The following is a 26199-nucleotide window of genomic DNA, read 5'->3' as shown; positions in this document are numbered from 1 at the left end:
CTGATAGACAAAACTTCTAGATTCGAGTTATGGATGATGCATCTCCAAGTAGTACGGGATAATTATAATATTTGGTGGATCTATCTTGTAGAATCACAATCAGGAGAATGGCCCATCGATCAAATGGCCGGAAAAAGTATGATGAAAAATTCCGAGAGTTCAATATCTTGATTCTGAGAAATAAACCAAGATGTTAGAATTCATCCCCCATCTTGATGAGAATCTCATGTGATACATTTATATACATCGTGTACAAGATATGCTACTGTTAAAAAAAAAATAAAAAGGCAAATGGTCCATGAGGTACGAAAGAGACCAAAGGACAAACGAGAAAGGCAAGGAGTACAAGGAGGCTCACACGATTAAATGAGATCCCTGAGCTGGACACCGTAGCCGGTGTACGACGGAGTAGGAGGCCCAAAATTGGAACAGTGAAAAGATTAGGAACAGCAAAGAGATTAGAGAGAGAAAGAGACCGGGAGAGGGGTTCCGTTTCCGGTGGTACCGCTGCGGCGCTGCGTGCTGCACTTTTCTTATGGTCCTCTCGATCAAGCCAATGAGGGGCTGGCCTGGGCGAGGGACCAGCGGAAGAGAGGTCGCACTTTCCGTGCTCCGCAGGACCAATTTGCCCCCCTCACCACCTCTCCATGGCTCCCGGCCAGGGACGTACGGATCTCTCCAATCGTAGATGATTCCCAAGGTACCGTCTCCAATGGCTGGCGATGCTTCATGCTTTCTCCTTTCTTTTCTCCCTTGTTCAATTTTAATTTTTATTTTATTTATCTTAATTTCTCTAAGAAACAATATTTTAAAGGCAAGAGATTGGAAGCACAGAACATAACTGAATAATGATTCCGTGATTGAATTATGGATTTGAATAACAACATTAAAATATTATAATAATTATTATAACAATTTTGGTAGCCTCTCAATGGGCGTCATTGGGTTGGATACTATGATATCAATAAATTTGGATTGAATTTAACATTTTCTTCCAAATTTTTTTGATAAATATATGTTTGTTTTTGAAATGGCAAACAATGGCTATTATAACAACCAATACTCTTTCAAAATTTTTTACTTTGAAGCTGCTTGGTGTAGGCTAATATGAGTCAAGAATATGCTTTCATGCATGCATGTTATATCTTACGAGAAGGTAGATAATACGCTTTGAAACCGATCATAGCTGATATGGCAGATCGATTAATAAAAGCTTGTCATATAGCCGCAAACCGACCAATAAGAGCCCTACCATGCGGCTGACCCTAGAGAAATACGGAGGGTCTTTTTAAAACTCAAACTTCCGCCCCATATCTGCGATGTGCAAGCGATCCGTGCGGGTGAGATGCGGGCATGTCACCAAAATAGCTAGCGCGCGTGCCCGATTTTCTCAACAGTGAGCACTAGCCCTCGCCTACATAAAAACCACATCCACGGGCCATCTAGGTAAGTTCTCTAAGTGCTCTTTCGACCCTTTGATACCATTCTACCACTTTCATAATTTTTCCTTTGTTTTCTAAAAATTGAGTCTGATTTAGGTATCAAAGAGTTCTCTGTCGGACACGCTTCAACAAGTAGACTTTCCTTATCTTTATTATTTCAGGTCGATCCAGCGTCAGAGCCACCACTGACTTAGGCATCGAAGAATCCTCTGTCAGAAACATTTCGACAAATAGACTTTTTTTATCTTTGTTATTTCAGATCGGATCCGACATCGAAGCACACCTGCCGCCATCCCTTCATCACCTTGGGGGTGTGCAATGATCCGAAGCCGACTCCTCCGATCAGGATAGCAGACAAACTGACCACTTCAGTGACCTCATCAGAGCGGCACCTGGATCAGGCTAAAATCACGGCGGCAATAGTAGGTGTAAACTCATCAATCATTAGATGCACCTCTTCGTTGATCTCTTTTCTTTTTCCTATTTTTTTTTTCTTATATTGATTATCTTGTTTGCTAAGATATCCAAAATCTCCTCTCACGAACTGTGGTTGCCAGGTGCCTTTTATCTTCTGTTTGTACCTGAGAAAGGCAGAACGCAACGAGATAACAGTCACGAGAAAGAATTTGCCAATAGTTGTGCAACCGCCCCATACAGTAATGCTCACAGTTGTAGGCCTGAAGAGGCAGGATGTTGAAAGATACTGATGTGTCTCATGTTTTCTAAGGCTGCACCTAACATTTCATTGATGCTCGCAAAGGTAACATGGCTTTTTGTTGGATTGGATACTTAAATCAATTCAAGCCAAAATTTTCGATAAACACTCTCGCTGTAGACCTAGAGTTACTCAAAGGGCAATCAACCATTTAAAGTGTTGAGTAACATGTCTGTCTCTCACCAAAAAAGTTATGAGTAACGTGCCAATATCAGCTAAAATGCATTCTAAGGCCTCATCTCATGCCCTAAATTTATGTCGCTCGTTGCTTGATATATGATCCTAAACCCATGCGATAAATCTCTAGGCCGAAGCTTATACTAATGTACATAAGTTAACTAATACTTCTCAGATCATTCGGAGAGAGGAGTAAAAATAAATAACATCCTTTATACAATTTAATCAGCGCAGAAAGCCAGAGGTAGCAGCATTGTCAGAATACTTTTTGATCACCATCCATTGTTGGAAAGGAAAGAAGCAATGACCAGAAAATGAAGCTATGAAAGGTAATGCATGGCTAGTCAAAGGCTTTGCAAAATGCTCTGGTCACTCAGCTAAACAGTGTTCTCTCTCTTCTCTTCTATGAAAAGGTCTCTCAATTTTTTTCTTCCATGAAACAATTACTCGACTTCAAATAAACCATGCCGAAAGTTGAGTGACCTTTAACAGAATGGTCAATCAAGGCTGAAAACTGTCAGGAAGGCAATCTTTTCCCTCCACTGCAATAATACCCTGCAATTACATACCATGGACTATGATACCAGAAGTAAGCCAGAAGGAAAACAAGGAAAACTAGGCCTTTGTGACCGAAGGGGACCAGCCTGAAATTTTTGATGGAGTTTCTTCCCCGGTTCCTAAAAGTCTGAATGAAAGGGAAAAAAATATAACACCACCACATCCATGCAAAGAACGAGGTCAAACCATTTAGAAGGCTTGCATAGAAACTAACTGTTGTGACACCACCTACAAGTCTTCAAGACACTGGGCAGTGTTTCCGAGAGAAATATCTTGAAAGATGCCACTGACCACATTAAAAGTTTCTACAGCAAAAATCTTTTTCACTATTACTAAGAAATAGTAAAAACTAGGTGCTTGAGCTTCATTGTAAAGCACAAAATCAAGTTCAACTACAGGTGATAAAGAAAAATTAAATCGAAGTTCAATTACAGGTAATAAAAAAAAAATCTTTTAATTCCAATAAGCAAACAGATGCGATTTTGATTACCATGGGCATTCAGATGCTCAAGATCCCCATGGGGATTCATGTCGAGAAATGAGAATCATAAGAAAAGTGGAACAGATTTAATGAAACATTGAACTAACTCAAGCAACGTATCAACCAAATATAAACCCAACCCCCTCCCCTCCATCATCCATATGTTTAAGATCCCAAGAAAACATAAATAGAAGCCATGTTTCCTCAGACAAGCAACCCAATAATTAAATGTCCAAGGTGAACAAGCTGAAAAACAACAACAAATCACTGCAGCAATATGTGAATGCAAATAACTTTCAGGTTGTTTCTGTTATCAGATTGCAGAACTTTACATTCAAAAAATAACAGTTTCTTTGGATCAGTAGAAAACATTTAACACATCTGCACCTTACAGTTCACGCTACATCAATTGCTATATATAGTCCTCAAGTCCACAGTCAGTTTCAAATTAGCCACATTTGACACATATCACCTAAGAAAGAATCCAAACAGATTGCATTTCTTCACATTGTAATATGACTTAATAAGGTTAACTGCTGAAGTAAGCAAATATTTGAAATGGGCAAATAAAATTTTAATGTAGAATTATTGATACATGTTCCCTTTTAGAAAAGAACAAGTTAAGCTGTCAATATGTCATACTCCTAATTCATAATGTGGCAATTTAAGCATTTTATTTTCGGTAGTTGCAAATAAAGAGACCAGAGAACAATCAAAATGACAACTTTCAAAGATGCCTAATAGCAGTTATAGCCATGAAGAGCAATGATTGAAGAAATTAATTTCTTCTATTTAAATCAAGCTCAAAACAAGTCAAAATCTCTAACACATCCCAGAATCTGACTGTTGTCTTCATGCCCAAGAAATGCTGACTGATACCGTAACAAGTTTTATTATTTTAATCTGCATACAGACAGTCAACTTTGAAAGTTCTTCTACACCAAATCATTTCGATAACATCCTCTACTGGCACACGTTCAATGGACAGCTTCCATCAAGATATTCTTAGATCTACACCTCTTCCTTGTCCTTTTGACCATTGTTGAACAGGACATTAACAACAAAAACATTTCTCGGGCACCACTTCTCTATTGGTTCAACTTCAAAGCTTATTCCACTTTTTGAAAAAAAAAGATCTCATGAAAGGCTCCTCTGTACTTGCTATAAAGGGAAATAATGAGAAAGCATATTAGTCTAATCATGAGATGTAAAAATCAATCTGACCTATATCCTACATTAAATATCACAGGAAATAACCTCCTAGCTTATTTTGCTATAATAGAATACAGTAGTAAGAAGATCACAACCACCTCTATCAGATAAGAGAATGAAACTTTATTCATGGAGTCCATGATATATTTCCTTCTCCAGATGAGCTGACAGGACCAAAAAAAAAATCAAACACCGGCATTCACGCCTCATACAACAGATATTTGTCAAGTTTAATATAATCATATTTAGTTTTTTTTTTGTGGACGTTGTGAAATTACTCGTATATATCTTTGCAAACTGTATAATTTTGCATGAAGCCTTAGACATTGAGCAACGACGGTGTACCAAACCCAGTCATAAGTAGGAGTACTATGTAACCGTCTGCGTATCTTACCATTCTGAGTGGAGTTCCCTTTGGAGGGTTCTTTTGTAGAGCATTGATTGTTTGTAATACCAAGGACTCCTTTAACAGAAGATTGGAAATCTAAACTAGAAGGAAAACCGTTCGATTAAATACTGAAATTGAAATGTTCCACTTAAGAATGCTGACTTTATATGAAAATTTTGCAACGTTGTTTTTTGATCCAGAAATTGCATATTCACATATGCATCAAGTCCACCGAGAGTAAACCGTAAACTTTCTCTTACCCTCTCAATGTGCATATTGCACAACACATTCTATCAAAATCTCAACTTTATGTAAATTACAAATTGTTATAACGTCTGAGCTGGACAAACAACAAAGTAGAAAAGATAAGTTCAGATGAGTCTAGACATTCAGACCACAAACCCTGAGAAATTTGGATTGTGATAGGAACATAAATCACTTCACCTCAACTAATCAACCATGATTAGCCAAAGAAGCATTAATGATATGGTGGAGGTGGGGCCCAGTAGGGTGTGGAATTTAACTATATAGCAGGACAATTTTTAACTACTTATCTTCCTTAATGAGACTGAATGACTCAGTGGAAAGAATGGTTTCAGCTTACATGTCACTATGTCTTCTTCAATTAACAGATTGTGACCCTATTCCTACCAGGCATGTAGCTAAAAAGGCCATTCCCAATGCATATTCAGAAAGACAATTAGCAAAACTACTATGTGAAAGTGGAGAAAAGAAACAAAATCATCCGAATCTATTTATAGACAGATTAAATACCAGTAAGTATATAATATTCAACAATATTGCCGAAAAGGGAAATGCACCAGCTGATGTAACTAATATAAGCAACTGAACAAGCAAATATTACAAAACAATCATAGGAATTATTTAACTAATGTTGATTGATAAAAATTTCAATGCAAGTATGCGTACTGGCAAGGACACAACAAAACCTGACACCAATTTTATTTTCCTCAAGCAGAGGATGCCATAATGAACTTACATGAAGGCAGAATGAAGCTAAAAAAAATTTGAACAAGAAAGGCAGTTCGGGAATACTTGGCTACAAGATATTATTAATGTTTCAATGTATTGCATGATCCCAAACCACTGAGAACTCCGATGCTTAAAAGAAAATTGGCAGAAGTTTTGAATTCTTCTAGTGCAAATTAAATGAGGGGGAAAACTGGAAGAAAAAACAAATTTCAGGAGTTAAACAGAAGAGATTGTTCTATTGAATCTTGAGTAAAATCTGAAATTTCAAAAAGGTGGAGATTACCCATTAGGCAGAATCAGTATTTTATGCCCTCCAACAAACCAATTTTGCACATCCTTCCATCAGGAAAGGAGATATGTGATCCATGTGGCATCATAATAAATCAGCAGCCCATCACAGCACAATTATACACAAAGCTTCCTAAGTGCTTGCTTGCAATGAGGTTCCACTCTGGCGGGCCCTCTTTTGGTATCCATGAATTTAGCTCAATAGTCCCTCCTCCCATTGCCCTCGCTCCACCAATAACTATGAGTCGTTCACCGCATGCCCGAAATGCAAGCCCCCATCCATTCATTGAATCCGGCCTCTCAGGCAATCTACCAAGAGTGATCCATGAGTTATTCTCCTTATCATATTTCCTCACCTCCTTTTCTGCATAATCTGCAGCATACAATTCATTGTTAACTACCGCAACAAGTGGAGGTGCACCTGCCACACCATTGAGCCCTGAGGACATGTTTGGGATGACCCTCCAGATGCCTTTCTCCAAATCATACTCTTCTCCACATGTCAGCAACTCTGTGTTGCTCGCCATGCCACCTATCACATAGAATTTCTTATCCATGAAGATGCCTGAACACATCTTCCTTGGCTTATTCATGCTCGGAAGAGTTTCCCATTTTTGGGTTTCAGAATTATAGAGCTCTGCAGAGTTCAATATGGTACCTTGAGCATCAGTGCCACCGGCTACAATAGCCTTCTCTCCAAGGCCAGCAGATCCAAATAAACACCTAGGGGAGTTCATCTCTAGACCAGGAGACCATGAATTTGTTAGAATGCTGTATCTCAGTACTACATGAGAAGTGATCTCCTTGCCGAAAACAAGGAGCTCGGTGCCCACTGCGAGTGACTCCTTATCTGCATACATGAAGCAATCGTTGTGGGGCATCCTTGGGAGGGTGATCCAGCGCTCACGGTAGGGGTCATATGCAACCCACTCAAGGACACTGCAGGAGAAGTACACCCAGTGCTCGGTGATCCCATACTGCCGCCGCAGCTTGTAAAGCTCGCCGCTCCGGATCAGGGAACGGAAGCTTCGGTTGAGAGATGCAAGGGCACCATAATCAGATCGAGAACAATGCAGAAGACAGTTTATAGAGTTGTCTCGGCCAACCGCACTGATAAGAGAATTTGAATCAGAGTTCTCCCCACCACCATGGCCCTGACAATCAGATTCATTAGGAGGGGATGCCGGTTCCTCAACAAGGGAAGGACCTTGGGGATTTGGTGACTTTGTCCTTTTACTCTTCATAGCTTCGCCTTGCTCCCCTGGTACCACACCTGGGGGGCGTTTGCTGTTCGTGATCTCAAGGAGCTGGTAGGTCATATACAGCCACTTGGATTCTTGCTCACAGAAGCTAGGCAATGCCCTCGAGATCAAACAGGACTGGCCCACCAACATGTCTCCAGAGCCACAACAAGAGGGAAGCTTGAGATCACGAATCCAATCACCCTTCCGAAGGAGTCGCTGAAATCAATCTTTCCAGCTCCCAAAGCTACAAATCCACAATATGGACGGGCAAAAGGAAAAGAATTATCAGTGGTAGCACCCAAATCAAATCTCTTATTCAACCATACTAAAATGAACCAAAACCAGATTGACAAAAGGGGCCAAAAAGAAATCTTCCACTAAGAACAACTCTACAAGTAATTGCTTGCAGACCAAATTCACGGATTTGGAACAGGAAAAACCAGTAAAAATTGAAATCTTCCAATGCCTTCTGAAAAAATCACCAATCAGAACAGCTAAATCACGGTTCCACTCAAACAAAAGCACAAACTTCCATTAAATTTGATCTAAGGAGGGATTTGCAGCTGAAAAGAAAAAGAACGCAAAGAAAAGAAAAAACCAAAAAACCAAAACAACAACGCCACCACCCGAAAAAAACAAACTTGGAGGAAATAAAAACCTAGAACGACGAGTTCCCAGCACCAGACCTCCCAATTTCCACCCAAAAATTACAAACAACAACACCTCATTCCTCCACGAGCGATCGAAGCTTTTTCAAAGATCTGCCACTAAGAAACCCATACCACTAGACAAAAATCAGAAACCCCTCCCCGCCCACCCGCACCGCCACCAGCGGCCCAAAACCAAAAAAAAAAAATACTTTTTTTTTCTTCTTGCCCCTTCCCGAGCAGGAATGGATTGAGATCTCGACCTCGGGAGCTAAAATATGGGAGGAAAAACGAGAAAAAAAATCTAAAAACTTACAGCAAGATTGGGAGGAAAGCTACTCGATTGCGAATCAATTTTCCCGATTACTTTGCCAAATCATTTCATCAAAATCCTCCGTTTTCTCTCATTCTCTCTTCTACTTCGTCCTTCGAATTCTTCTCTGCGGACTTCGCCCAAAATCTGGAGAGCTTCGCATGGGTCTGTGGGGACTGCGACTCGGCCCTTTGTCCCACCACCCCCACCTCCCTCCCTCCCCCTTTATTTATTTTTCCCCACATTTTAAAAAATAATTTCTTTTTCTAATTTTTAAAATTAATTTATATAATATATATACATTGCATTAAAACGAGAATTTTCAACATTTCAAATAAATACGGTATACCCAATAAAATTAGAAAACAAACTACTTAGTATCCTAGACAACTTAATTTTTCTCTCCGATCTATAAAATGCTTTCAATGAAAAAAATCACATAAGCAGTCATTCAATTCGTAATTTTATTAATCTCTCTAAATATATATTTGATTTAAAAAATAATTATATTTTTTATCGACATCCAAATATTTCGATGCAGAATGATCTTTTACCTTAAGTAGGCAGGGGTGACGTCTAGGTATTTTCTGAATGCTAGACTTTTTTTTAAAAAAAAAACTCTTTCTTAAGCATTTTTGCCGCCTGTGTGATCAGAAGTGCCCTTTCATGATTTCAAAGTATATGATTCACACTATTGAAAGTCACTTCCGACGAGAAGTGACAATTTAAAAAATACATCCGAATCGTAAAAGATCTATCTGTCTAGATTTATTCATCCGAATCGTAAAAAATCTATCTAGATCTATCCATCCGAATCAAGTATGGTTTTAAATTTCCGATCCATTCAACTCGTCCTGACATGTTTACCCCATTTCAAATTTAACCTATTTAAAAAATCTACTTAACCCATTTAAGATTCACTGAATATATTTAATTTGTTTACCATGATTTAATTTATTTATTAAATGAGTTATTGGTTTAATAAGGATTTCGTGTTCATATTTTGATTTTTTGATCAATTTAATAAATAGATTAAATTTTGAGCTGATGGATATAGGCATTGCAATTATGAGATGAGGCAACAAAGCAATCAAGGCAACCCTAGCTGAACCAATTATAAAACCAAAGCATTATGTTACTAAAATTGATCATCATTCTATTTATCGGGTCCTGTCACAAATCATTAAAATTCAATTTTTTTTAAATTTTTTTTTTGCATGAATACCCTTCTAAATATCAAATTTTACATGAATATTCTTTTAAAATTGATATTTGTATGTATACCCTCGTAAAACACTTATTTTGTTATTCTATTTTTTTATCCTTATTCTTGCATATGTAACTATGGCATCTAACGCCATTAAAAAATTAATGGTTTCATATTAAAATGACTAAAATATTCTTAATAAATAGATATGCAAATAAAAAAAATTATAAGATGGTCGCGATAGAGGAACCATATTTAATTCAAAAAAATATGGTTTTTATTAACGGTGTTAGAAGAACCATTGTATTAGGAGAATTTGCGCAAAAATAGTATTTTATGAGAGTACAGAAATAAATATAAATTTTTAGAAGGGTACTTATGCAAAAAAAAAAAAATTCTTTTATAAAAAGTCAAAAAAATAATTTCAAAATTTTATTTTATTTTTAATTCAAAAAAATATGGTTTTTATTAACGGTGTTAGAAGAACCATTGTATTAGAAGAATTTGCGCAAAAATAGTATTTTATGAGGGTACAGAAATAAATATAAATTTTTAGAAGGGTACTTATGAAGAAAAAAAAAATCTTTTATAAAAAGTCAAAAAAATAATATGAGAAAGTGAAACTGGGTCGCTAAAACATGTACCCGTGTACCTTCCACCATGATTCCACCATGATTCAAAGCTAACAAGCCCAACCCATTTTGCATGGATACAAATACAATAGATAGTCAAGTGGAACACAAGATGAACAATCTTTAGAAGCCATAGCTCCATGAAATGCCAATAGGATTCAGGGGCAAGCAGTGGTCTGAGTTTCTTATCCAGAGAATGGGGTGCAGTTTTTTTTTTTGGTTAACTTATAGAGGGAGAGAGAGAGAGAGAGAGAGAGCATGGAATGCATTGTTTCTGGACTAATTGGAAAAGATCAGTAGTTTGATTCATTTCTCCAATTAAAGTGTTACAATCAATTGTCACTAAATGGTGTCCCCGGAGGGGGATAATCTTATGGTGACGTAGAATGGTCGGTCTTATCTCGAAGTATATGATGCTTTAGTGGTTGATTTGTTCGTGATTCCCTTCAATTCAATTGGTTCTCAAGTCATGCCGTAGTTTCAGTTGCTTAACGTGGAGGCGTCACTAATAAATCCAATTGCGACCAAAGCTCGTTGTAATCTTTGATTGATTACTTCATTTTATAGTCTAAGTTTTCTTTTCATGGCCAACCTTTTCCATCCGACATGGGAGCCGGCATTAGTGCTGCTTAGCATGATTTGGCTTTAATAATATGATATTTGGCAATATTTGGCATCATTGTGATTGTTTATAGCAAGTTCGGATGTATCTTAGGGACTTATTATTATAAAATTAAAAGTATCATTAGGTAATGCCAATTTTGAAAAATTCTAAAGTCAGTTTCTTTTTTTTTTTGATGATGATGATGATGATGACAAGATTGATAAATCAAAAGGAAATAATCAACTTGATGGTGTTATAAGAAAACAAAACCTGCAGCTGCTTGACACCAGTTTCTTTCTCAGCATCTTTCTTAAGATGATATTTTCCATTCATTAGCTACATGGACTCTCAAAAGTCTGTCATAAGGCTCCAAAAACGTCACAAAACATACACAAGATCCTGAAGACCTTTAGCTTCTTGCTTAATGATGGGATGATCATGTGGCATTAAACTTGATTCATGTGGCATTATAGACGATAAGTTTGCGATTCAATAAAACTATGTTACGTTCACAAGGTTTATTGTTTACTATTGCATGATACATGTGATTTGGTCCAAAGTTACAATTTAGGTGGTTACTATTTAATAATTAATGAAAATTAATTTGTTGACAAACAAAATATGATCGGTTTTTTGTTTTTTTATTAAGTTTGTAACTAGAAAATTGGAGTTACTATAACAATAGACGATGGTTTTGATGGCAAAATGAATACCAACTTCCATTTAAAAAATAATTTAAAGTTAAATATTTTAAATATTTTTTAAGATAACTTTATTCAACTCCTTTGACTCAAATTTTAAAAAATATAAAAATTGATGCAAGTAGGGTTCATGCCCTCTTTTCTTTTATTGATCAATTGATGAATCAAAACTGAGGTATTTAATCTCTATTTGTAATAATAAGGTCCATCTTTGTACAATTTAATCCAGTTTCCTCTCCTAATTCGATGAGGATTAATTTTTCAAAAATAGAAATAATCAGTAAAAATAAATATAAAAAGACTATAAGAGGTATATTTCGACTTCTATATCGACTTTATTTTCTATTGCTTTACTTAATTCTTTCTGCATTAGGAGATACATCCTATCACCTTTTTTTTTAAAAAAAAAGATTTAACCAGCCATTTTGGAGCTCAAACGATGGAATTTTAGTCCGTTTGTACGCCTTTAGGTGTAAATCTCGAAAAGTTACCTGATTTGAAAAGAAAAAAGATTATCTCAATCGAATATCGTATGACCAAGTTTTGGTCTCCAAAAATTTGGAGCAATTTGGCTTTCTAATATGATGGATCTAGCTCCCAGATCCCGTCTTACCCTAATCCTAATAGCCAAAGTGGTTCACATCAAATCTAGTGATCAACCTACATTATTTTTAAAATTTGTCAAATAATATGCTTGGTGTCTTTTTGTTACTCTTCCCCGTGTGTATAATTTTTAAACTAGTTTCTATTCTAATGAACAAAAATGAACATAATGACCTCTATTTTATTTAGCAACTTGGTAGCGAAAAAATATAGAATACTGAACTTCTTGTTTTGATTGTGCATACTAAGTGGTGGTTGGCTTGGTTTATGCTCCACTCTGTGCAAAACCTTTTGAGACCTTCTAAGCCTCAAAGTAACACAATTTATTAGCAGCATTGTGATCCATTGCAATGCATCTGTAATTTTTGTAAAGCTCTTATTGAGTTAGTGCAAAAACGTGCAATAAATATCCTACATCTTGATAACATATCTTAGAAACCTAGGTTTTAGATTCAGTTATCAAAATTGCCGAACATGATTTAACTCTTCATTCATGTAATGGAAAAGCCCTTTAAAGAGGAAAAGTATATGGGGTCCAGAACATGGTATCTGATGAGCAAATGTCCCTCCTTTATCGTAATTCTCAATCCTCTAATTTTTAAGGCGAACTACATGTTATTTGTGGACAATTTACATTAATTGCATTTATAGAAGGATATATTTTAAATTAAATATATTATTTAATTATTGGATTTGCAAGAAACAAGTATTTTTCATGGAAGATCTCTGCAACTAATGCAAATTCCTTGGCTTGAATGACCAACCATAGAATTTGCCATACATCTCAAACTCTCCTCTCACCTTGCACTCCCATCTTTTTGATAGCTGCATGTCCCATGCTTTTAGAGAGGAGAGACCCATGGAAGTACAATGCCGAGAAGTACAAATGTTGATCTTCTTACTTTCCTCCCCAAGAAGTACATCAAGTCAAAAGGTGAGCCAGCCATAACTGTGGGAGATACAGAAAACTTTATTCACTTCCTTCTAAGCAGCATAAAATCAAAGGTTTGGCATTTTTTTTTAACATGGTCTCCTTTTTTTTTTGTTGAAATATTTTTTTGCTTTGCTGTCTTTTAGTACTAATTTGTTCATGAGAAAAGAAATTCACTGAAATATATTTTCTAAAAAACTGATGCCTGAATATACGATGTTCGAGATAATAAGTTTTGTATATTTAATTATTGATTATAAACAAATATAAAATTACAAAGTAATTTATATTTGATTGAGTATCTAAAGTTATATAAAATATCTATTATGTTCGAAAAAATCTTATTTCATTCTATCTAAAAATTTAAAAATATTTTGAAAAAAATATTCCAATTTATTTTAAAAAAATCTAATTAAATTGTTATTTTTCTATTCATTATAGTTTTTCCTCCTCCTCTTTCTGAGAGCCAAACTAGTGCTTAAGTGCAATGGGTTCCAAAGTAGAAGAGGAGGAAGACGGCTATTCTGACTCATGAGATTGTAGCCATGTATCAGCACATGCTCTTTTCTCTAATATGAAATGATAAAAAATTAGTTGGTCGATTTAAAACTTGTATCTGAATTAATGACTTAAATCCAATGCGTAATTAACTAAAGTGGTTATTAGACTTGAACCACCTTCATTAATTAATTGTTAATCAACCACAAATTAGGGAAATGGATTCAACTGCCTAAAATTTTAGCATTCAGTACCGAAACGATTTTCCTGCATAACAACCATTACCACCCCACGACCTAGTTTTACAAGCAGTTTAAAAGAGAGCGAGAATTTCATATGCGTTTGGTGTGAGGAGCCGGTCTATAAAATAATAAAAAAAAGCGAGAATATCACCTGATATTATCAATTTTCTTGAAAATATCGTGCCTAGAAATGGGTTGGCACAAGCGATCCTTTTTGATCAGCCTCTCTCGCATATGCATAAGCTCTGTGAGTATCTTTTTGGTAGAGAAGTAGCAAACATTGGTTAAACAAAATTGTGGAGTTACAATTATTTTTAGCAGCAGGTTAAGTTGGAACTAAGGTGTTTCTATTTATTACAAAATCAATATTTTCCATATAATCTCATGGTTAAATTGATTTATTTGGTATTGCTGGATCAGAAATAAACAACAGATATAGTGAGAAAAATATCAGGGCAAAATCCTATGTGAAGAGAAGTTGCGTCCATTATGTCCATCTAAAGTTTGCAATAAGTTGGTATCTTTTGATGGTAGGGGCACTGCTCTTCTTATTTTGCTCTTGTAACATGTAATTCATGATCAGTGGGTGTATTTTGTTGATAGGGGCATCGTTCTTCTCATTTTGCACCTAAGTCATGGCTAGCACTAATACCAACTTGCTAGGTTATAGCCATGCTAGCAAAAAGTTTCCAATTAATGCTTAATTATTTTAGGGTACAAGTTATGTTGCCGGTTACTAGCATTAGATGCAACCAAACGGATATGATTTGATGTGCATACTATACGACTAGTTAAAGTAATGTGCATCCAAATTTTGGTTGTGTTACCATTGGAAATTGATTTGACTAGAGCGACGACTTGGCTAGGTCGCTGGAGTGCTCGATGGTTGATCACTCAGAATGTTGAAGTCGGTAGAAAGTCATGATGTGCCTCTAAGGTGGCGAGGTGGTAGTTGATATGCTTGGGTACCGACTGCTCCTACACCAATCGTCTCCAAGATGGTGCTTGGAAAAGAAGATCGTGCTTGAACCTTCACTCCAATGCAGTATTTGACATGAAACAGCAAAGGTGAAAAAGTTCTTTTGCTAGAGAGTGCCTGACAGGAAATTCTCTGATGTCTAAATCAGACAAGCTCTTAGAGAGAACAAGCTAGATATTGTGAGAGCCGCAGAGCGATGGCATAAAGGCGTGTAAGGACTCCAGAGCACTTACCTGGAGGGTCTCGGAGATTGGTTTGTAAAGACAAGGGTTGGTGTCCATTGTCAAGGGTTTCAGGCATACAAATTGGCCATCTTTGGTAACCAATCACACATCTCGAAGGTCATATGCAGTCGTTTTGTTTGCGTATCACATTCCGCGTATCTTGCCCATGCGGTTAAAAAAATAATTCGCGATTGTGGTCAAAATGTTGCCAGTTGAGAAAAGATTTTAAAATTCAAAGGATTCTCCATGTGCCTCTAGACTGGCTACATGGCAGGCTTTGACTAGTTTGCTTGAGGAATTTATCGCGAGTTCTGATTGGTCAGTCTGCCATATCGATTGTGATTGGTTTCGAGGCACACCACTTGTCCCTCACTTTCAAGGCCGAGCTAACTTGTTGGCTCGGGCAATGAAAGTAAACTTGCTAATGAGACCGAGCAATCGAGGTGAACCGTAATGCCAAATCAAGCTGTGCAAGCAGACTTGCCCCCTGTTTGGTTCCGCTACAGGTTGGAAATTATTGAAGAGGGCATTTCATCCATCAATTTTACACATCCTGGTAGCAAATCATAGCTTTTAATCTTATCATGGTTCCATTTTGCTTCCTAGGGATGCGTGTTGAATCGAGTTGACCTTAGATCTGAGTTACTTAATTCTACTGCTTGTGGCATGACTTAGGTTGCAGCCGCTAATTTTCATTAAAATTTCATTGACCTATGATCTCAAGCAATTTAGTTCTATCTTTATTCACAAAATCAATCTAATCATATCTTCCTTTATTCGATTCAAGCTGCTTATAGCACAAGGACCTCTCATACTCGAGCTACCAATTAACTAAACGATATTTAAACCATTGCTCCCACAAATCCATTAAATATATCACCAAGACGATTTCTATGTACGTTAATCTTCACCCATCATACCAATTTGCCAACTCCCCCATGCAACGGACTAACATGTAGTTGTGTGATTAGCTTTTTTTAATATTATCGCTATAAAATATAGTGACACGAGCAGCCAGCCGTGATGCATGGAGCTTAATGCCCTAACTTTGTTTAGTCTAATCGCACCATTACTCTTCTAATAATTTGTAAGAGGTTAAGCAAAATCCAATCACGTAGACCCCTTTGCACGAACGGGCTGAAAACACGTGTACGGCTGGCATCTAAAGGCGCGTGGGTGTGTGATCCATTATTGGGTGGTGAGAAAGGTTGAAGCGTAGGCATGAATTTGGGAAACGTTTTCCAAGGCTAAAAGTTCAAACTATATTTCTAAAATATATTTGATAAACAAATTTTAATTATATTTTTAGTATAATATATATTAATATATAAATATATAATATAGTATAATATTACTATAATATAATATAATATTATTATAATATAGTAATCTAATATTTATACTATAGTATAATAATATATAACAATAAAGAAGCTCTAAACTTTATAGTATAATGCTTCTTCCAAAAAGCTGTCTCAATTTTTTTTACCAAACATCCATATTCCATCTAAAAGTGCTTTTGAAGGGCCAAAAAGTGCTTTCTGGCCCTTCAAAAGCTATGTCAAACGAAGCCTTAGTTTTGGATGCAAAAGAAACCTATAAATACCTATAAAATTGTCAAATGAGTAAAGTTTGACTATTGTTATTAATTAGTTGGAGAGAATATTTATATTTACTTTATTAAATTTCACATTGTTTCACAAATGATTAAGGTAGATGCAAACATTTAGTGCATCAATCAAATTAAATTAAATTAAATTTTATTTTATAATATAGTAGGTAAGAGCTTCGTGCACAAGGCTACCTTTTTTATTTTTTTGAAATGTGGCCTACAAGATGAGTCAAAATACATGCAGTGGAGAAAACTATGAGCATGATGACGATAAAAGCATAGCGTGGTGGACCTTTCTTTAAAGGAAGTAAGATCGAAGTTTTCTTGTTGATTATTTTTTAGACTTTGGTCGCAATTACTCGAAACAAACAGGAAAAGACATCATACTAAGGACATTCTTTGAAGATAATGCAGCACTAACATCAAGATTTAAAATTGTAAGAAGGTTTAGCACGCATAATATGCGGCTGAAGTAGAAAGCCTAAAGCTTCTTTTTTATATAAATATTTTATCGAAAAGGAAAAATGAGACCATTGAAAGGCAAGCACAACATCTCTATAGTTGTATCCTAGGACTAGATTCAAAGGATTAAATCCAAATAGTTGATTTCATGGTATATAAAGTTTAGATTTTGTTAGATACATTTATCTGGGCTTGGATTGATCTTGAATGAATTTTAATTTAAGTTTGAGAAGTGTGAAATAATAATAATAATAATAATAATAATAAAACTTAAATCAACTTGTTAGTTCATAGCTCGCAAAGATAATTCCAATAAATAGATTTATATTTTTCATAATATATTATATGCATCAATGCAAAATTTTATCTACTAATCTACATATGCCCCACAAACCTTCTCTTTCTCTCTTTGTGATCCATCAATTAGGTAAAACCGCAGCTCCAATGTACCCCCATGAAATTGAAATGCACCACTAATGCTAGGGCATAAATGGAGAGAAATCGGTCAATGTTTATATGCCCCACAATCTTTCCCACTCAATCTTTCCGGCCAACACGGCCAAGCCTCTTTCCGGTCGACAAGGATGGCGAAACAGACCGCTAAACGCTTCCCATCCAATGAAATCAAAACTTTAACCGGTGAGATCAAATTCTCAATTAAGTGACACCTAGGGTGCCAACAACACCCTCTAGAAGCAGTGATGATAAAAAGGAGGAACGAAAAGGAGATCAAAGAATCGTTCCACGCTAAAAGGCTGGCCTTAATTTCTTTCCCCCCCCTCCTTTCTTTTTCATTCATGTTGGCAGAATTCAGTGGCTAAATCCGGAAGAGAGAGTTCTCATTAGTGGGCACATGACCCTGTCACGCCCTTTCCCAAGGACCAAAGCTGCGAGGCTGAGATGCTTGTAGGGCCCTCACCCCAGGAGGAGCTGTGCGACAAGGGATCGATTCCTATTTCCAAGTCCACTTCTACGATCGTGGAGGGCTACATCAAAGGGGAATCTTGGCTTGGAAAAGAGAGAAAAAGGGGTTAGTTTAGCTAACACTCTGCAGGACCCAGTACTAAAGCGACGGGCATGATTTAATAAAGTTGTGAGCTGGCTCAGCCCAACTCAGAATGCAAGAAATCCTTATTTTGAAAATTTAAAGTTAATTATTAATATTAATTATCTGAGGATTTATGTAGGCATATGTTTAGTCATGTTGTGGAAATAAAGGGGTCTGGACTTAGTCCCACATCGACTAAATAGCAGAGAGGTCTGTTCCTTAAATAGAGGGGGCTACCCCTTTCTCTTCAGAGACGCCTTTTGCGGGGCAAAATCGTACGTTGGAAAGAGACTATAAAACCCCCTTCAAAGCGGACAATACCTCTGAGGAGAAGCAGTCGCTTCCGCTATTTAGACCGGTGGGGACGAGGTCGGAGGGCGGCAGATCCCCTTGTAGCACTAGACGCGCGGGCCGAAGGCTGATCTTCTTTGACCTCATCACTGGTGGGCCATGCAGGTCCCCTTGACCTTGGCACAGACCTCCCCGCTGGGGGGGCTATGTTGTGGGAATAAAAAGGTTTGGACTTAGTCCCACATCGACTAAATAGCAGATAGGTTTGTTCCTTAAATGAAGGGGGCTACCTTTTTCTCTTCAGAGGTGCTTTTTGCGGGACAAAACCGTGCGTTAAGAAAGACTATGAAACCCCCTTCAAAGCGGACAATATTTCTGAGGAGAAGCAGTCGCTTCCGCTATTTAAACCGGTGGGGGTGAGGTCGGAGGGCGGCAGATCCCCGTAGCGCTGGACGTGCGGGTCGGAGGCCAATCTCCCTTGACTTCACCAAGTCCCACATCAGTTATTCATTAAGTAAATCTTAAGTTCTTATATAGGATCAAGAAACCCAAATAATATCATCCAATTAATCATTTTGGATGAGATCTTGAGTTGTCACAAATTAGAACGATAAATATGATTTAGATGCACTACTCCTCTTGACGATTCCACATATCGAGGCCGGAATGGGATCGGGTGTAATGGATCTAAAAACATAGTTTCCACTTTGGAGCAAACCTAAACTTGATTAATATTAATAATAATAATATTAATATTAATCAAATATCTCATATTTCTTAGAACAATTGGGGGAAAAAAATGAAAGGGTTGTCTTGTGTTTACTATTATGCATCTTTATCTTTTCCCCACTTTTTCGTGAGCCATCTAATCCGCTGTTCAGTTAACCTTTTTATAAAAATGAATATGAAATTTTTTTACTAATAAGAGGAGCTACTTTCTTGATGAAATATTTAGCCATCTCAATGCGCTTACCAGGAACAAATTTTTCCCCTGCCAGATTATATAATCGATAGAACACAGCAAATCTAACTGATATTATGTAGTAAATTCTTGTGGTATGTTCCAAGTTTAAGACTTCAACTCCGAGCTGCCAGATTAAAATAACTTTGTTTTTAATCTGAAAAAAAAGGGGGACTCTATAGCTTCAACAATTAAGCATCACTCGGCTAGAACTCCAAGTTGCCTCAATGTGAAAGCTAGGCTAATCTAGGTCTTGGGTTCTCTTTTGCAAACCATAGTGTTAAAACTTTATTAGGTGGCGAAGTACTGAAATCAGAAATGGATTCCTTACCTACCAATGCTGCGAGAGCATTAGCAACGCGTCGATCTCTTTGGTTGGGACGCGGAGTCGACGGGTCTCGGCGTCAAGGTTCCACACGCCATTGATGGACAAGTGGAGTAGGATGGGAATGGTATTATATTAGGAGGTGGGTGACCATCAAAAGCATTCAAGCCTCAGCTTTTCCCTGTTCATTTGTTATACTTCGGCCTTAATCTATTGAGCAAATCAAGCGTAGGCTCTCTGTTAGTTACCCAATTTTGTATTGTTTCTCGTTGTTTTGTGTGAGCACAAGAAAAGTGTATCATGGTTATCTGGAGCTTTGAGCCATGGAGATGGAAGTAGGCATACCACCTTGTATGGCTTGAGAGCATGTAAGGGCACAAATGGACTGTATTTGGTCTTAACTCTTAATTGGAGGTATCAACCAAGTTACCCATAAAGTCCATTGATAGTTAGTTGTACTAGAAATCTACAATTGGATTTGTTTTTTTCTTTTTTTTTTTGTTGTTGTTGTTATTAATAGTTGTAAACATATTAGCAACCGGATATGTGCAATATATGTTAGAGAGAAAAAAACAAAAAAAGAAAAATTAAAACATATTATTTGCAAACTATTAAATTTTTATTTATAAATGTTAAAAATATTGTATGAGGTAATTTGTAATAAGTAATATTTAATCCCTAGCAATAATTATCATATTTCATTCACATTAGATTTTAAAAAATAATCCAGAATCTTTTCTAGTCTAATAGAATTAAGAAATATTCGAACAAACTAATATAATGAAGTCCATCAAAATACGAAGTTCAAAATATTTAAAGACATCCCTTTCTTAAAGTTAAAATATTTATGATCAATAATAAATAGAAACAATTTATATGCACAATAAATAAAGCATAAGAAATGAGTATGAAGTTTTACTTACCAGAGTAATTGAAAATATGCATGGTAGCAAAAGAAAACAAAATCCAGTTTGTGGGTATTTGGAAAGTAACAAAAAGATAATTACTTGATTCACTCCTCAAAACAGCCAATATTTGCTTCTCTCTCTCTCTCTCTCCTTTCTCAAAAGAATGGCTGCTCAAATTTCCGATCTAAATAAAATAATCATAAGAAATTATTTTCTATACTGCGTGCACCAGCTGGATGTGCATATTTTTGTGGATTTCATTCATTATGCGCTCGTCTTGGTAATTGGCTCACAATAACGTGTCTCAATGATTGATTGCGTGCATGGCCATGCTGTGCATGTCATGTAAGTAATATTTTTTCCAGTATTACATGATGCTTTAAATTAAGAGCAATCCATGGTCTGTTTCAAAGGTGGGTCCAAATTGGGCTGGTTCCATGTAAAACCTACATTCTCGTGACACAGTTGAGTCTAGAATCTAGGACCGCCACAATTTTAAGGAGCAAGGATGAGTCTCCTTTCATTATGTTAATTATGCTTATAATGTTGCTGTACTTTCATTAAAGCTAACCACAGAGGGTAATCCTGTGGTAAAACCAATCCTGATTCCACCTGCCATGTCATCATGCAACATCATCATTCCTTGGAAGCTGGATACCATAGACCTCTCAAATTACCTGCTGCTCAAATTGTATAAGAAGTGCTCCTCATGTATTAGAGGTTGACAAGTGTCTGCTAAAGCCTTGCACTATGAGATAACATCCCCAAAGAGTTGAACCAAGAACACACTTCAAGCAGAGCAGTGGTGTTACCCACCAGGGAATACCCAATTCACACGGCAAGCCAAACATTCAAATCCTTTTTTTTTTTAGAAAAAAGATCTTTTTCAGCATCAACTTCTAACTTCTAAATCATTTCCGTGTGCTATGTTTACTGCCTCAATGCCTTCCTCTAATAATACTAGCCGACTAATATCATGAAGGGCTGACTCACAAACCAATCATACAACATTTTTATGATGCAATTTGGCACTAAACAATGAGCGCAATCTTATGTCTTGTTTGACTCTTAAATGCAAATGGCTCCCTGCATGTTGAAGTCTTTCCCCGTCCATTCTTACTCCTACCAGACTCCTAAATGCAATTTCCCACATTCCACCACACTCAAACTAATCTTTCTCTAGAGAGCACAGAGCAGTCCCTTAAACACACATGAATGTATCAAAAACATCATGAAGCTTTGCAGTATATCAACGGCACTAATCTTCTTGAAGAAAACTGCCATCTCTAACTTCCTCATTATGACACCCCCAAGAAGATCAAAAAGAGACTAAAAATTCCTTTTTCTAATTCCTCATTATGACACCCCAAACTTCCTCTCTCTCTCTCCCTTTTTTCAAGAAAAGTGAGGGCGAGGGAGTGAATTCAAAGTTAATTGGCACTAATTCAAAGTTAATTCCTCATTAGGTACCACAATCCTATAATTTTAACAACTGCACTAATTGGCATCCAATGGAAGTAGAAAATTGTTGTTATAATCTACAAGCAGCAGGGGAGGGAAGGTTTTCAGGGAAGCTAGAAATCTCAAATGCTGAATTCATACCGAACCATAAGAAGTTATTTAGAAGTTAATTAATTTTCAACGTTCTTGAAATCCCCCGATAATTAATACCGAACGTTCTTGAAATACCGAACGTTCTTTATCTTTATGAACCATAAGAGTTCATTAATTTAGAAGTTATTTGCGACATTCCCCCGATAATTACTTCCCCCGATAATTTTCAACGGTCATTTTCCCCTCATATTCTGTAGCAGATGACCTTATCATATAAGGTCATTTTCCCCGATAATTACTTCCCCCGATAATTTTGCCTGAGATTACAATGTTCAATTCCCTAGCAGATTTAAAGACCTCATATGTCCTAGCAAAAGAAAAAAAAAAACTTATATGAAAAATTCAAAGAAATTGGGCTAGATTTCCTATTGGATCATATGTTACATAGCTCATTGATACAAGGCCCATATCAACCTAATTCCTCTCCAACCCAAGTCTTATGGTACAAAAAGAAAAAAACCTCCATATTTTTTTTTCCTGCAGTCCGACAGGCTTATTATAGAAGAGATTTAGGTCAAGACTAAGAAAAAAAAAGGAGTTAGATAGGCTGATAGATCCATTTTTTTTAGAAATTCCAACTCAATTCTACTGAATTTCAAAGCTAGCTGTAAAATTCTGAAAGTCGAATATAGCAGAGCAAGCATATAAAATTGATATTAAATGAAAGTAACTAAGATAGAGCTAATTAACGGATCATACATGGCCGGAGACCAATGAGTGCATTGGCTGAACAGAAAGTAAATAACCACATATCTCAGCCATCATCACATTGTACATCTTAAGCTCTAGTACTCATCTCCTTCATCTTCCTCACCTTCAGCTGATTCAGCCCCAACTTCTTCGTAATCCTTCTCGAGCGCAGCAAGATCTTCCCGAGCCTCGGAGAACTCTCCTTCCTCCATGCCCTCACCAACGTACCAGTGCACAAACGCCCTCTTGGCATACATGAGATCAAACTTGTGGTCGATCCTCGAGAACACTTCCGCCACGCTGGTAGAGTTCGAGATCATGCACACCGCCCGCTGAACCTTGGCGAGGTCGCCGCCGGGCACGACGGTCGGCGGCTGGTAGTTGATACCGCACTTGAACCCCGTCGGGCACCAGTCCACGAACTGGATGGTGCGCTTGGTCTTGATGGTGGCGACGGCGGCATTGACATCCTTGGGGACGACATCCCCCCGATACATGAGGCAGCAGGCCATGTACTTGCCGTGCCTCGGGTCGCACTTGGCCATCATGGAGGAAGGCTCGAATGCGCTGTTGGTGATCTCCGCCACCGACAATTGCTCGTGGTAGGCCTTCTCGGCAGAGATCACCGGAGCGTAGGAGGAGAGCATGAAGTGGATTCTCGGGTAGGGCACGAGGTTGGTCTGGAACTCGGTCACATCCACATTCAGAGCACCATCGAACCGGAGCGAGGCAGTCAGCGATGAAATCACCTGGGAGACGAGTCGGTTCAGATTGGTGTAGGTGGGGCGCTCGATGTCGAGGGATCGGCGGCAGATGTCGTAGATAGCCTCGTTATCGAGGAGCACGGCGACATCGGTGTGCTCGAGGAGGGAGTGGGTGGAGAGGACGCTGTTGTAAGGCTCGACGACGGAGGTTGAGACCTGAGGGGAAGGGTAGACGGTGAAGCCGAGCTTCGACTTCTTGCCGTAGTCCACCGAGAGCCTCTCCAGGAGCAGGGAACCGAGCCCGGAGCCAGTCCCGCCACCAACCGCGTGGAACACCAGGAACCCCTGGAGGCCGGTGCAGTTGTCGGCCAGCTTCCGGATCCGGTCCAGGCAAAGGTCCACAATCTCCTTCCCGACTGCGTCATTTCAACAAACGCATTAGAATTGGTGTTCAAAAGCTAAGATAGATAATCCAAAATCAGCATTTTCTTTTTTGGCTGTTGTTTTACTTGTGTAGTGGCCACGAGCGAAGTTGTTGGCGGCGTCCTCCTTGCCGCTGATGAGCTGCTCGGGGTGGAAGAGCTGGCGGTAGGCCCCGGTGCGGACCTCGTCGATCACGGTGGGCTCGAGGTCGAGAAACACGGCACGGGGAACGTGCTTGCCGGCACCGGTCTCACTGAAGAAGGTGTTGAAGGCATCGTCGCCTCCACCGACGGTCTTGTCGCTTGGCATCTGGCCATCGGGCTGCAAAGAAGAGGAAACCCAACGTCATCAAACATTTGGGAGAACAATAAATGGAGCTTGTTATCAAGTATGAGAGAAGGGATTTACCTGGATGCCGTGTTCGAGGCAGTAGAGCTCCCAGCAGGCGTTGCCGACCTGGATGCCGGCCTGGCCGATGTGGATGGAAATGCACTCTCTCATGTTTCCTTTCGAGTTCAACAAGGGGAGAGAGAAGAAGAAAGAAAGAGAGGGCGCTTTGGGCTAAGGCGTTTGCGAAGACGCCTTGGAGAAGAGGAAGGGATGCAGGGTTCAGGGAATGTGAGATGAGGGAAGAAGGGAAGGGGGTGGAGAGGATTTATAAGGAGGAGGAAGGGTTGGGGAATGGGGATAGCCGTTAGAGGCGGAGAGCCACTGGCTTTTAGAAATTGCAACGGGATCCAGCTGGCAGTGACCGTTGCGGGTGAACGAGCGGCCCGGACGTTTGAAATTTAAAATTTTGAAATTTGAATCATCGGGAGTGCTTCGCAGGTTCCGCTGTGATTCGTTGGACTCGAAATGATGGGGGTAGCCCGTTGCGAGACCGTTTTGGACCGTTATGTTTGGACACGACGCATGTTTCATGTCGTATTCGATCCTAGTGGGTTCAGCCCGAGGGAAATAGGGACCGGCTTGGTGGACCAAGTAAAAGGAACAAACCACCCAGCAACAAGAACTTTGTTACCCAAAAAAAAACAAGCAACGAGAACTCAAATTGACCATCTTTATCTTGATACAAAGAATCAATCTGTTTGTTCTTAACAAGTTCTTGATCTAATTGGGAGAAACAACAAATTTGTTCAACTCACTTAACTTGAATTTTGTAAGAAACTAAAAAAATTGATAAAAACATGATCTAGAATCTAGCATTGATCGCTAAGTGTGTTGAACCTCGTAGAGATTGTTGTTATATCGTACTGCTTATAAGTTACCTAATTTCTATAAAAAAAAAAACTCAACTCGACCATATACAAGCAAGTTAAGATTTTTGGAAGTTTGTGTTAGGAAAAATTTAAATGTACACGCGGCCCGAAATTTGGCCGCGTGCGCGTTACGCGGATGCGTTTGAAAACGCGTCTGCAAAATTACCATATTGCCCCTATGAAAATTTCTATATAAACTCTTTGTTTTCATCTCTTTTATACACAAGAAAAATTTGAGAAAAATAGTAAAAAAAAATTCTGAAAAAATTCTTCTTCCTCTTAGCCACTTCCAAATTTTGTTTTTACATTTTTATTCAGTTTATTTAGTTCTTTTCATTTCGCTCTTTGCTGGATCTGCAAGTCCGATCGGGTTTGACTTCTTTCGAGACGTGCCGAAGAAAAAGTTGTAGGGTCGTCGTATCTTCGAGAGAGATTGCCGGAAGACCCAATCGTGGGGGCAAATACTTCTTTGGAACAGCGTCTACGCGCTTCGACCTTTCTTCAATCAGGCTACTTTCTTCTACTTTTATTTTTAATTTAATATTAGTAGATTTGTAGGATTTGAAATTTTATGATATAAATTTATTAAATGCATAGATTTATTTTGTGCTAGATTAGATTTATTTTGCATTGAAATAAAATTATTTAGATGCCCAATAATATGCATGTATATTATTCCCTTTAAGATTTTCCATTAATCGAATTAATAGATTTATTTGTTTATTTATATGCTATATTGCTAACAATCCAAAGAAGTATTTTTTTTTATTTTTTGTTAGTAATATATAATTCATTAAATTCCATATTACAATTGTGGCATATT

At 37.9% G+C, this 26199-nt stretch overlaps 2 protein-coding genes across 6 annotated transcripts; both read right to left on the bottom strand.

The window, feature by feature from the left end:
• Nucleotides 1-2644: 2644 nt before the first annotated feature.
• Nucleotides 2645-8659, bottom strand: LOC103720229 (F-box/kelch-repeat protein SKIP11-like). Of its 4 annotated transcripts, XR_001880152.3 has the most exons (4): nucleotides 8462-8659; nucleotides 6250-7742; nucleotides 4684-4749; nucleotides 4140-4534 (listed from the first exon to the last, which is right to left on the bottom strand). XR_001880152.3 is itself a non-coding variant. In XM_008809836.4 (2 exons), exon 2 carries the CDS (start codon nucleotides 7646-7648, stop codon nucleotides 6350-6352), a length of 1299 nt encoding a protein of 432 aa, XP_008808058.1. In that variant the 5' UTR covers nucleotides 7649-7742; nucleotides 8462-8659; the 3' UTR covers nucleotides 5848-6349. The 4 variants fall into 4 exon arrangements, 1 of the variants encoding a protein (XP_008808058.1); XR_606119.4 differs by lacking the exons at nucleotides 4140-4534; nucleotides 4684-4749 and adding an exon at nucleotides 2645-2889; XR_606117.4 differs by lacking the exon at nucleotides 4684-4749.
• Nucleotides 8660-22902: 14243 nt separating this feature from the next.
• Nucleotides 22903-24764, bottom strand: LOC103717748 (tubulin alpha chain-like). Of its 2 annotated transcripts, none has more exons than XM_008806242.3 (3): nucleotides 24526-24764; nucleotides 24204-24438; nucleotides 22903-24110 (listed from the first exon to the last, which is right to left on the bottom strand). In XM_008806242.3, exons 1-3 carry the CDS (start codon nucleotides 24616-24618, stop codon nucleotides 23086-23088), a joined length of 1353 nt encoding a protein of 450 aa, XP_008804464.1. In that variant the 5' UTR covers nucleotides 24619-24764; the 3' UTR covers nucleotides 22903-23085. The 2 variants fall into 2 exon arrangements, with proteins under 2 accessions (XP_008804464.1, XP_026664506.1); XM_026808705.2 differs by having other exon boundaries at nucleotides 24574-24760.
• Between the last annotated feature and the right edge of the window lie 1435 nt (nucleotides 24765-26199).

This window comes from Phoenix dactylifera, chromosome 15, assembly GCF_009389715.1.
Source record: "Phoenix dactylifera cultivar Barhee BC4 chromosome 15, palm_55x_up_171113_PBpolish2nd_filt_p, whole genome shotgun sequence".
Lineage (NCBI taxonomy): Eukaryota > Viridiplantae > Streptophyta > Magnoliopsida > Arecales > Arecaceae > Phoenix > Phoenix dactylifera.
This window is presented reverse-complemented; position numbering and strand designations above follow the sequence as displayed.

Excerpts from the sequence above, each read along its gene's own strand:
- LOC103717748 (XM_008806242.3), bottom strand. The coding sequence starts at position 24,618 with ATGAGAGAGTGCATTTCCATCCACATCGGCCAGGCCGGCATCCAGGTC. Across the intron at positions 24,439-24,525 it reads GCCTCGAACACGGCATCCAG|CCCGATGGCCAGATGCCAAG; the intron begins GTAAATCCCTTC and ends TCTTCTTTGCAG. Across the intron at positions 24,111-24,203 it reads CGCTCGTGGCCACTACACAA|TCGGGAAGGAGATTGTGGAC; the intron begins GTAAAACAACAG and ends GAAATGACGCAG.
- LOC103720229 (XM_008809836.4), bottom strand. The coding sequence starts at position 7,648 with ATGTTGGTGGGCCAGTCCTGTTTGATCTCGAGGGCATTGCCTAGCTTC.